General features: G+C 52.1%; 1 protein-coding gene and 1 long non-coding RNA gene across 2 annotated transcripts; one reads left to right on the top strand and one right to left on the bottom strand.

The window, feature by feature from the left end:
• Window positions 1–2,127: 2,127 nt before the first annotated feature.
• LOC101835075 lies at window positions 2,128–5,861 on the bottom strand. The gene has a single exon (XM_005074908.2). The coding sequence runs from the start codon at window positions 5,834–5,836 to the stop codon at window positions 2,159–2,161; it is 3,678 nt and encodes a 1,225-aa protein (XP_005074965.1). The 5' UTR covers window positions 5,837–5,861; the 3' UTR covers window positions 2,128–2,158.
• Window positions 5,862–5,962: 101 nt separating this feature from the next.
• LOC121137659 lies at window positions 5,963–9,691 on the top strand. Its single transcript, XR_005874958.1, has 3 exons — window positions 5,963–6,116; window positions 8,706–8,837; window positions 8,953–9,691. It is a non-coding gene; the product is annotated as an uncharacterized LOC121137659 (long non-coding RNA).
• Window positions 9,692–12,384: the final 2,693 nt, after the last annotated feature.

Genomic DNA, 12,384 nt, shown 5'->3' with positions numbered 1-12,384 from the left:
TAAAATAGTCCCTTGTTTTCATGTGTGTGTGAGGATAGACAAGCCTTTTTTCATTTGTGGAGGGTAACTCAAAGGCATGGCTTGCCCCTCAGCTTCCCAGGGAACCACAGAAAAGGTAGGATCAGCTTCAGGGTTTGGGCTCCAGGCAGCCTCCAGTTACCCTCTGGACAAAGAACAGTTAAGACCTGTCAGTAAAGAACTTGCTATGTAAGCCTGAGGACCTGAATTCTAGCCATGGAACCCATGTTTAAGACAATGACAAAAACATGGGGTAGTCGTGGCTCAAGCCTTTAATCCCAGTACTAGGGAGGCAGAGGCAGGTGAGTTTGAGGCCAGTCTGGACTACAAAACGAGTTCCAAGACAGCCAGGGCTGTTACACAGGGAAACATGTCTGCTAAAACAACAACAACAACAAAAACAAGCATGATGATGAGTATTTGTAATCCTCAGTGCTGGGGAGGCAGAGCCAGGTGAATATATGGGGTCTGCTGGCCAGTCAGCCTCATAAGTGAGTCCCTGGTCAGTGAGAGATCCTGTCTCAGAAACAAACTAGTAAATGTTGCCTGAGGAACAAATACAAGGTTGGCCTCTGGCTTACACATACATGCAAACACACACACACACACACACACACACACACACACACACACACACACACACAGGGTATAGTAATTAATTGTTTAAAAGACCAGCTTAATTTTAATCCTTGCAGTTCTTCCTGGCCATACACTGAGTCAACCCCAAACTTCACTCTCATAGTCTCTGCTCAAAGCCAGACTGAGTGAAGGGACATGGCTTCTAGCTATTCATTAGACACAGGAATAATGAAAAGTCTTAACCCAGGCCAGGCGGTGGTGGTGCACACCTTTAGGCCCAGCACTTGGGAGGCAGAGGCAGGCCAGGAGGATCTCTGTGAGTTTGAGGCCAGTCTGGTCTGCAGAGTGAGTTCCAGGACAGCCAGGGCTGTTATACAGAGAAACCCTGTCTCGAAAAACCAAAAAAACCAAAAACCAAGCAAACAAACAAAAAAAACGCAAAAACCTATCTCTAAAAGCAAGACAAGTTGGGCAGTGGTGGCACGTTTAATCCAAGCCTGGTCTACAAGATCAGAGTTCCAGGACAACCTCCAAAGCTGCAGAGAAACCCTGTCTCAAAAAACCAAAAAAAAAAAAGTCTTTTGGCATTACCAGTGGCTTCTGTAAGAGCCCTCCTAAGGAGAACTCTGGCCACTGAGCATTCAGGAGCTGCCTGGGTTGAGGGAAGAGGAGTCTAGAAAGGAGAAGCGAGCCCAGAGTTTATAGTTCTGGCTCCCACCAAAGCTAGAGGATCAGAGAGCCAAAATAAGAGGTAGGATAAGATGTGAACTTGAGTATCCAAAGAGTCTACAGAGCAGGCTGGAGCCCAGCAACCCAGCTCTAGTTTGCTTTCCCTCTGGGATCCAGCACTTAACTGCCCTCTCTGCTTCCTACCCTCGGTATCAAAGGTAGTGCTCCCCTGTGCTTTTATTTTGAAGCCCCTGATAGCCCAGTTAGAACACCCACCCAAGATTAAGAGTCTAAGAGGTTCTTGTATTATTTACTAGGTTCTTCCCCAAGAAGCACAGACTCTGATAGACACCCTCTTTGGGTGCAATGCTCCATACCCAAAACCACCTTTGGAATTGCTCAGCTACTGTCCATGTTGCTGGCCTCAGCACCCAGAAGAAGGCCCAAGAAGGGAGCTGGAAGCAATCCCTCCTTCTGGAGCTAGGGGAAGGGGCTGCCCCCATCCCCCACCTCATGACTCACTCTAGGCTGTGTGGGTTATTACATTATGTTTGAAATTACCATGGCAACAAGCTGGCAATCAAGGGTAATTGCACTTGTCGTCAGGGCAACAGGGCAAAACCCCACAGCAGCCATTTTCTGTGGTTGCCCTTGGGGTGCAGTAAAGGTCAAGCCAGATGAGAGATAATGATGGCCAAGGGGCCTTGGGGGTCTCTGGAAAGGGCAGGTTGCCAGGGCTCATGAGGGTCTTGAGTGTTGAGGATAGGTATGCCTTGGGGTAACCAGGACCCCCCTCTCAGGCCCCATGTCTGGATTCTTGCCTTCCCCATACCACCCTCCATCTAAAACATGCAATAGTACTTAAAGCAAGCAGAGTCAGAAGTTTATGCACTCAGAGCTGGTACTTGTAGATAGCCCATGGGCCCTCCTCTTCGTATTCCCTTCGGCTGATCCACAGGCTTTGGAAGGAGTCCCGGCATGCCATGATGGAACCCCCAAGCCAGGCAGCGACTGCACGATGTGGAGAACCCAGCACAGTGGCACTGGGGCCCAGCTCCTGTCGCAGACGCTCAGGGAAACCATTGACCAGGGTGCTGCCACCTTCCAGCACCACATTGGCCAGCAGCTGCTCTTGCTGCTTGGCCTCTAGACGACTGATACTTAGCAGGGCCAGCTGTGGGAGGCCTGGCTGGTTGAGACCTAGCAGATTTGGTTGAAAGAGAGCCTCAGGGCAACAAAAGCGCTCAGAGCCCAGTGTGATAATTTGCTTATCTGGGAGTACAAAGTCCACCTGGGCCTGGGACTGGTTTCTGGCCATCTCAGCGGCCATATCCATAGCCACATAGCAACAGGCCTCTTTAATCTGTCTGACAAGCCCTGCCTTGGATGGTGAGTGACCAGCTGCCAGGAGCAGCTGGGCCAGGTAGTCAGTAAGATCAGCACCAGCCACATCCAGCCGGTAAGTGTCAAGTGGGGCCAGGTCCCCAGTGAGGATAGGCGCCACATAGGAGGTTCCATGGCCGCTTCCCACCACCAGCCCGGTGGTGCGCCCATAAGCATAGAGTGTCAGTAGAGCCTGATGAACTGTCTGCATAGCTGGCACACGGAAGCGCTCAAAGAGTATTTCCGCCACCTTTTCTCTGTTGGTGCGTGGTGAGATGGGGGAGTCAGCCACAAGCACAGCCATCTCCTCAGGCTGCACTCGAAGCTTGCAGTAGAACAGGTGCTGCCACAGCACCTCCAGAGCATCCCAGTCAGAGACCACTCCTCGGTTCAGCACAGAGTAGGAGCCCTCTTGGTGTTCCGGTACCACATACTGGGGCTGGCCCTGGGCTGGATGCTGTAGCATCTGGACTTGTGAGGGTACCACACTGAGGACATGGTCCTCTCCAGCCAGTCCACATTTGGTAAATCCTGTGCCTGTGTCAATCACTATGGCTGCCATGTTCTGGTAGGGACTGGGTGAGTGGTGGCAAAGCACTGGGGACTGCACTGGGGACACCAGCTCATAGCAATTCCCACGGAGAAGACCCAGGTGTGCAACTACTGCTGAGCGTGTCATGTCCTCAGCTGTCGACTTGAACTGATGTCCACTCTGGGACTCAGGGCCCACCATGGATATGGGCAAGTCCTTACAGCCAGTAAATGTGATCAGAGAAAGTTGTTCCTGGCGGGCCCTTTGGGAGTCGCCGGGTTGCCAGGATGGGAGTGGGTGGATGCTGGATCTTTGGGCACTACTGTTTACAGCTTTGTCTCTGTTCACATAAATGCAGGCCTCCTCAGATGCCAGGGGTAATCGGAGAATTCCCACATGTGCACGATTGCCCAAGGGCTCACTCTCTTGGGTGGAGGACTGGACAGACTCCCCAGAGGTAAAGGTGGGCTCTTTGGTGGTGGGGGACTTCACTGTGAAGGGCACCTGTCTATTGAGGGAAAGTTGTCTGGGAAGAGGAGTCTGCTCACTGAGATGAGGTAGACTAGTGAGGGGTGGTTGTTTGGTAGAGGGCAGTTGACCAGATAGGGATCCCTGCTCTGCTACAGGTAGCTGTCTAACAAGGAGGTTCTGCCCATTGAGGAAATTCTGACCAGTGAGGAAGACCTGTCTGGTGTTTTCAGCCTGAGGGCCACTAGACTGAGCAGAACTGACTTCTTTCTGGTTATTGCTGCCAGCTTCCTCCTGAAGTGGCAATCTGGGCACTCTCTGGTTATTGTCTGTTGACACAGAATCTGGCTTTATCCACTGCAATTTCCTAGCCTGGACCGTGGAACTCTCTTGCATCCTGGGAGAGTCCAGCATCCAGATGGTGCGGCCAGGGTCAAACTTTTCAGCCTCAGATTTGGGCCAGTTAGCATCAGGAACTTGGGCCAGTACCTTTTCAGCACACGGGAGGGGTGTCCCCGGTACAACAGGTCTAGGAAACATCCCAATCCTGAGAGGGGTCTCAGTGCCAGGGAAATTCCGTGACTCTAGGTTATGTTTGGCCTCCTTGGAAACCAGGGCTACCTCTCGGTAGCTGCCAGCTGAGAGGCTGGAGGGCACAGGGCTAGCCAGCGTGGCTGTGGTAGACCACAAGCTGGGGTGATCACTGTTAGGTGAGAGGGTTGGCCTGGGCAGTGACCGAGCAGAGAGCATGTTTTCAGAGATGTGAGTTGATGGGTGGTTGGGTGTGAGACCTACAAGCACTGCCCGTGAGCCCGTGGGATCATGGCATAGCAGCCCCATCCTGGTGTTGCCTGTGGCCATATCAAACACCAGCACATGGTCTTCCACAGCATCCTGGAGCTGGCAGGTTGGAGCACTACAAATGGGAATCTGCATGGTCTCTCTGGGATTCTGGGCTGGAGACTGCTTGATGCTGGCTCCTTGACAGGCAGGCAGCGGCACATTGGAGCAGTTGTTGTTGTTAAAGGCACTGGGGGACTGCTTGTCTGGCTGACAGCTGCAAATCTTGTGGCTACTTATCTGTGTCTTGAGAGCATCCAGAGACTCTGCGGCTGGTGTTGAGACATCTAACCTGGAGGCATGGACCTGAGACACATTTTCAGGGTCCTCTGATTGCTTGGATGGCATCTGCATCTTGGCAACCTCTTGCTTCTGGGTGGGAGCTGAAAACTCTTCTGGAGTAGGTGCTGGAGTGAAAGGAGTCTCCTTAAGGGGAAAAAACACTTTGTCCTTTTTGGAAGAATCTAAGTGAAGGGACACTTGGTTGCCACCATTTTTGAGATCAAGAGGCTGGTCATTAGTGGCCACAGTGGTATTCGTCAGATGGTTGGGGCCAGAGGTGTAAGGTTCAGCTGCAGCAGGTGCTGGTGGTGCATTCACAGCTGGAGTAGAAGCCTGAATTGGGGTTGGAAGAGATAATGAAGGTGAAGAAATAGTCTTGTTCAGGGTAGGAGCTTGAGTTGGACCTGGACCCTTGTCCTGCCCCTGTTCTTGGGCTGGAGTCTGAGCCAGAGTCTGAAGACGATTTTGACCTTCAACTACGCCACTCTCTCCTGAGAGGAGATAGGGTAGCCATCGACTCTTCCTGGGACCCACAGGGGCCATCTGGCCAATGTTACAGGTTCCTTTGCCCCAGCCTACTAGGACCTTAGCTGGAGTCTTGCTCTCCCTCCCAATCTGTAGCTGAATCTGGGAGAGGTTGAATCCATTCTGGGCTTTGTCATTGGTGCTGTCGATGTGTGTGCACAGTGGTAGAGTCTGGGTTCCATCGTCCATGAGGAGACGCTCTTGGGTTCCCACAGTGGGGCTCGGAAGTGGATTAGAAGAGGAGAATCTCGGGGTGTCCTGGGAGGCCTGTGCATAATCACACTGGGAGCTGACCTGAGCAGAATCCTGGAGTAGCTGATGACTTAGCTGAGAAGAGGGAGCTTGGGAAGTTGAGTCGCAGGCCATGTCAGCGATGGCCCCCGTGGACAGTGACAACCCCTGCTTCGAGTATAGGGATCTCGAGCTCATCCATGGTCCCTGGGACCCTCTGAAGCCGACCCTTAGCTGCTGGCTGCCAGGCAGGGGATGGCCCTGGGGGCCCGATGGATCAGGGCCCCCCACCTTCTTGGTGGCTTCCATAGTCCTGCCCCATGCCCTAGGTGCCCTGCCCCCACTTCATTGCCATGGTGACCCCACACAATCACTGCCCCCAGTGACCTGGAGAGTGACAAAGTATGGCATAACTGGGGCCCCACCCACTGAAGGGGGTGCTTCTCTGGAGACTTTGGGAGGTGGAGAAACTTAGGGGTCTCAATGACATTATACTGCTATGGGTCAGCTTTGCCCCTTCTTTACCAATCAGTGACCACTCTCCCCAGGCCAGCCCCTGAGTGAGGGCAGTGTCCCAGAGAGGGCCGAGGTAAGGTCAAGGGAGAAGCGTAGTCAGGGAGACTGAGGGCTTCCTTGACACTGGGCCCTTTGCAAGAGCAAAGCCTCTTCTTCGCTACTTTGTCTGAGAGACAGAAGAGGGTGAGGGGCGCAGGCTCAGCCCCAGGCTCCCTCCCGTGTTCCCTGCTTCCACTTCCGCTCCCGCTCCAGGGACAGCAGCTCCTTGGCAGTCTCTGCCGCTCGCTCCAGATGGTTTTCCTCTGCTTGTGCCTCATAGAGCCCCCTCCCCAGAGCCACATGTCCCTGAAGCCCAGGACCAGTATCTTGCAGGAGTGGGTATGGGGGTGGTGGAGGCGGGGCCTCTACTCAGAATCTTCAAGTCAGAATGTTCCAGCTCTTGTCACATTGTGTCAGTTTCATCCTGGCCATAATGAGAGCATAGCACTAGGCACAGGGCTAGGCTGCAGTCGCCACAATGTTAACCAAGTGCCACTTACAAGATAGGGAATGATAGGGATGTAGTAGGAACTGGCCAGGCTCACAATCGGGGCACGGCAGGTGTGAGACTGAGCACACCGTGGGTGTCAGAACGGTGTTGTATATACAGCAAGGACAAGCTACACAAAGCCCCAGATATGGGTAGATGTGTAAAAAAAATTTTTGAAGCTTTTAGGCTTGATCAGTAATTCTCCCTCTTTTCTTTGATGGGGAAACAGAGAGGTAGGAAGGATTCAAATCTACTTGGACTAGCCCCTCAGATCCAGGGCTACCCTGCGGTTCCACACTGCTCTACAGCTAGAGGACAGGTCATTGGAATGGTCCTTCTTTTGGAAGTTCTTTCTGCCTTGGGTAGTCAAACCTCCTTCCTCCTCCCGCTCTGAGCCCTAGGCCTACCCACTCTGTCTTCCAGGACAGTGTTCCCTTCAGGGCTCAGTCTTTCCACCCAGGAAACAGGTTTGTGAAGAATGCAGCTGTAGGCTTGTCCTCCTCTGAAGCAACATGTTTTCACGGAGGTTAAAAATAGTGTTTACAGTTGGCCGTGGGGTGTGAGGCTGTGTGACCAGGGACAAGGCTGGCACTGTGCTGCATCCTCACCTTTTTGATTGGCTGCTGGGCAAAGCCTGACTCAGCCGCATTTCAGGCCCCTTGTGCCACCCTCCCCCCCAGTTAAGATAGCCTGGGTTCCTAGGAGCCAAACTGCTCATCACTGCGCCTGGGAAGGTGGAAGAGCCCATGGGTCTGCAGACTCTCTCTCTCCCTCTCTCTCTCTCTCTCTCTCTCTCTCTCTCTCTCTCTCTCTCTCTCTCTCTCTCTCTCTCACACACACACACACACACACACACACACACACACACACGTCCTTGTAGAACACTGCTCCTCATTAATCCTGGGCCTGAGCAAGCTACTTGATTTTCCATGACAAAGATGTTGTTGGTGACAGCTTTTAATCACTATGTGACATAAAAGTTGAGCTGTGCCTGGGAAGCATGGACAGGTGAAGAGGGACGGCCTAAGAGCCACCCCTCCCCTTGCTCAACAACCGAGCCCATTTGCTACAGCGTTCAGAAGTGTATAACCCCTTCTCCAGGATCCTTTGTGAACAACTGTCCTGAGGCCTCTCAGAGGAAGAGAGAGCAGAGCCAGCCGAAGGGTCTGACCCAGGAAAGAAAGCCCTTCACACTTGGGAAGCAAGCGTACCCTAGAGCTAGAACAACAGTGACTAGGATTGATCCCATTCTTTCTCTATGCCTGCACAATGTGGAGCTCATGGGACACAGCCTGACAGTCATTCATGGAGCGGGTAACTCCAGTGTCTTTATTACAGATGAGGAAATCATGACCCAGGAACAAAGTGTAGAGTTGAGTCGGGCTTGGAAGCTAGGCTCCCTGACTCTGGACCCGTACTGTAAGAACACGTGGGCTCCCTGACTCTTGTAGGAACACATCATACTACCACTGGGTGCTACTCCAAGGCTGTACCCTAATGGGCCCAGCTGGAAGAGAGCCATCGGGCCTCCTTTGGGGGAGTTGTAACCCCAAGCCCACACTTAAAGCTGTGTCTCTCTTGTTGGACCTGCTCCCCTCCTGGTAACTTAGCAAGTAACTCAAAGCCTGGGAAAAGTTATGTTCTCTATGGGGGACAGTAAGTCAGTACCCTCCTAGGAACCTGATGGTACTGAATATGGCCCAGCTGCATGCTCTGTGTGGCCAGGCTTAGCCCTCTGTCATCAGAACTCTTGACCGACCGAAGCCCATTCCTGTCTCATCCACCTGAGGCGGCAGGGTGAAGAAGCTTCCCGCCTAGGCCCCTTTTGCTTGGCTCCTAGGGATAGTGCCCCTGTGTGCACCCCCCCTTGTTTTTTAAATAGTCTCTCTCCAGGAAGAAGGGCGTCCAATTCTATTTCTGATTCTGGGAAGTGAGGAGGGCCAAAGTGTTGCCATGGTAACCTGAAATCCCCTCCCCCAGGCTAAGCCCATTCCCCAGGCTGAGGGCCTGGGAGGGTGGGGTGGCAAGGAGAAGCTGAGGAATTCAGTTTGAAGGTGAAGTCAGTGTTTCCCCTGTGAAGGCAAATGCCCAGTTTGGCCTTCCCTCTTACACTTCACCTCAACTTCCCAACAGGTACTGTGGAAGACCCCAACCTTGGGGAGAAGATCCAGTCACCTTGGGAAATTTTCTCCCCTTTGGGTCAGACTGAAGCCCTGTCACCTAATGGGCCCTAGGGAATGTGGAAGTGACGGAAAGGGCGTCACGGTAAGAAGGGAGGTTATGTTCTACCAGGACAGCTAGCCTGCTTGTCCTATATTGAGCTCCCTTGAATTCTTAGGAGGCAGCTAGCTCTGAAATCCCTGTTTCTGTACTCTTCCAGCTCATCTGCCTTCAACACTCTGGGCCCCGGGAATGATCTCAACACCTCAGAAAACATAAGATCAGAAAGCTCCTTCAATGGTCTCCCAGCGTAGCGATACACTTAACATTGGATCAGAAAGCGGGGATTATTTCCCTGGGGCTTTGTCTCTGGGCCTTGTACATCAGTTTAAGTGTTCCCAAGGCTGCAGATCTGTGGTGTTAGATCTGTGTGGGGAGGGCAATCCATCTAGCAGAGCCCAGACAAAGGAAGGCTTCTGAAAAGACCCTGAGGCTTCTTCTTGTGGCCCAACCCTGTCTGGATGCTGATGAGACATTGTGAGGGGCCTCACTTTCCTAGCTCTGTGCCCCCTCCACTCCTTTCTGGAACAATGCAAGAGACCCCAGAGCCTTAGACCGCTGCAGTTCATCTTGGCCAAGGTTCACCCACTCCATGGAGACAAGGCCATTCTGTAAGGACTTGGCATTTCCTGCTCCCTGTCTCACCGCAGAGGAAGACAGCCAGAGACAGGAACCCCAGCCTCAGGGAACTTGAGAGGGTGAGGCGAGATAATCCACTCCTAATCTGGGATGTGGAAGGCAGAAGTCACCAGTGCTGGGAGGAGATGGATTCTAAGCTCTAGGCACAGAGAAATTTAAATAACAGATGTTTAAACAACCTTCCCTGCAAGCCGCTGGTGCAGTGACCCCTCTGCTGTGATGTGTTGCAGCTTAAAAATAGCCCACAATGAACCGCTCTGAGCCCCAATTGACTCAAGCTTACGTAACTCTGCGTGAAAGATAGCCAGCCGCATCAACCAGAGGGAGGGCAATGGCACAGCCACCCTGACTGCTGCTCACAGCTGGCTGCTCCATGCCGCTGCTGGGAGCAGACCCCCATCCTGAAGCCAGCATGAGTAAGGAAGGGGTGAAGGGTACTGTCAGAAGCACATGTGACTTCATGGCTACAGAGCAGAGCTCTCCAACCAAGCCTGCATCTGCAGAGGGGATGTGAGGAGAGTCAGGGACCCAATAAGACACAGACCCTGTGGAGAGAAAACGATGAGATAAAGAGACCACAGCATCAAGTTGACAGGGTGACTGGACCTTCCCAGGGTATTCATTTCCCTCTTTGAGAAGGGGGCTTCTTGACATGGCAGGACAGGTTGGCAAAATTTATTAATGTGTGGCTGACACTAGCACTGTCATAGAGCCCAGGGATGGAGCCAACTCCTTTGAGGCCTCTAATTCTCCAAGGCACAGCAGCCTCCCTGGAGGAGCTGGTAGCATGGGAGAGGGAGTGCCGGCTTCAAAGCTAATTGAGTCCTGTGGCATTTGCTGTCAGCTACCTCTCTATCGGATCCTAGATCTACAACTTGCTATGGGCATGCACAAATGGCTAAACCAACAGAAAGGAAGCAGAGGGGAGAGATGGGGGTCCCTTTGACATTGAGAGCACTGGTACTCACAGTCCCTCTGCTGGTGCCCATCCTGAAGCCCTCTAATGAGTCAGTAACTTCCTTCAGTTCCTACCAACTAAACTCAAAATAGGAATCACCACAGGCCAGATCCCCTGAGGTCCAATGGAGCAATGGAGAGACAAAGCGTATTGGGAATCTCAGGCCAGGCTATGGTTCCCCATCAAAGCAGGTCAGTCTACTCATTGCATGCTTTCCAGGTGCCAGATGACAGTGACACCAATGGGCGATCAGGAGGCTATGAGTCATCAGCTGCTTTCTCAGTCCCAGCTCCCACCATGGCTTCCCCTAGTCTTTATTGGCATTCTCTTGCCCCTTGGCCTTACTGGGTTGTCCTGGAAGGAGACAAGACATGTTTGTTGGTTTGGAACAGTGTCTCATGTAGTCCAAGCTGGTCTTGAGTTTATTATGTAACCAAGGCCTTCACCTCCCAAGTGCTAGGATTACAGGTGTGTACCATCATGTCTGACTTGAAAGGTTAATGACTTGCTGTCCACAACTCTTGGTGGGAAGGCTGGACTCCGGAGTCCTGGAAGAAAACTCTGATCATGCCATCCTACCCTGGCGGGAGACCTAAGCCTGGCAAGGCCATTAGCCACTTCTCCTTCCTATTAGCCATTCACTGTGCCTGAGCAATATCCTGGACATCACACACACACACACACACACACACACACACACACACACACACACACAACATGCATATGCACTTACACATGTATACGAGAAAAGAGGCAGGCCAGCCTCCCTCAGCCAAAAGGGCCATTCAGAAACAGCCTAGTATGCCCAGCCCATCTGTGAAGGCGGGGTTTAGATGAGTCCACCAGACCCAAGATTAATGATAATTAGGTATTTATTAGGGAAGCACTTACACAGATAAGAGTAAATAATCACCGTGGTCTTCCTGCTCCAGAAGAGGCAGTATCTGCCCTTCTGATGCTCTCACCACAACCCAAGAGCTTGAGCCAGCCCCTTCTCTACCTTATAAGGGGTTAGGTCTGAACCTGAAACCATGCCCAAGGGGTGTGGCCACCACCACAAGTTCACTGGCAAAGCAAGATGCCTCTACACATCTGGGAACCTAGAACCTCCCTATATGCTCCCCAGTCCCTGAAGCTCAGTCACCAGTTTGAAATCCTAAATCAGTCCAACTCCTGACACCCTAGAATTGGGAGCCTAGATGGACTCAGGACTATCAGGTGACTGAAAATGGAGCTCAGAACGTGGGAGCTGTTGAATGTGTTGCAGGCACAATCCGATACCCCAAGTACCTGCTTAACCGGAGCTCCTTCCTGAATAATTCTGACCCCGGAGACTTTTGGCTCAGAAAGTTCATATTAGTGGGGTAACTGCTCAAATTATCTATTTTTTCCTTCAGATGAGGGGTTTTCTGCCTTAAATGCTATACCAGCAGGACTAGTGCTTGCCTAAAGTTTCACCACGTGTCAGTCAGACTCCAAGCCTCACATTCTAGCTACACAGAAAATCTGACACCCCCTTAACTCTGCCTCTCACTCCCTTTTATTTTTTTCATGACGTATGTCCTTTACCCATATCCCACTCTTCCTCATCACTGAATGTTATTCTTTTTTTTTTTAACTTTCGTTTACCTTTCTAGACAGGTTTTCTTTGTATAACAGTCCTGGCTGTCCTCAAACTCAGAGATCCGCCTGCCTCTGCCTCCTGAGTGCTGAGGTTAAAAGGCGTGTGCCACCACCTGGCCCCTGAATGTTATTCTTTCTTGGTCTTCCTTCTAAGTGTTGTACTGTATCTTGGATCCCTTTCCATGCTAAGTTCCCCTTCCTTTCTGAGCCTTTCCAGTGAACAGATGAGTCAGTGGGGGAGTAAGCCTTTCACCCCAACTCGTGGCTTAAGACTCTGAGTGGACCCTTTGGGATGAGGTTGTGAGATAAAGGGCTACAAGTTGGGGGATGCAAACCCCTCCCCAACTGGTGCAGGGGCTGCAACTATGGGGG

This window comes from Mesocricetus auratus, unplaced genomic scaffold, assembly GCF_017639785.1.
Source record: "Mesocricetus auratus isolate SY011 unplaced genomic scaffold, BCM_Maur_2.0 Super-Scaffold_100691, whole genome shotgun sequence".
In the NCBI taxonomy this organism is placed as follows: Eukaryota; Metazoa; Chordata; class Mammalia; order Rodentia; family Cricetidae; genus Mesocricetus; species Mesocricetus auratus.
This window is presented reverse-complemented; position numbering and strand designations above follow the sequence as displayed.

Bases quoted from the DNA above. Each gene is read 5' to 3' on its own strand.
- LOC101835075 (XM_005074908.2), bottom strand. From the start codon at position 5,836: ATGGAAGCCACCAAGAAGGTGGGGGGCCCTGATCCATCGGGCCCCCAG.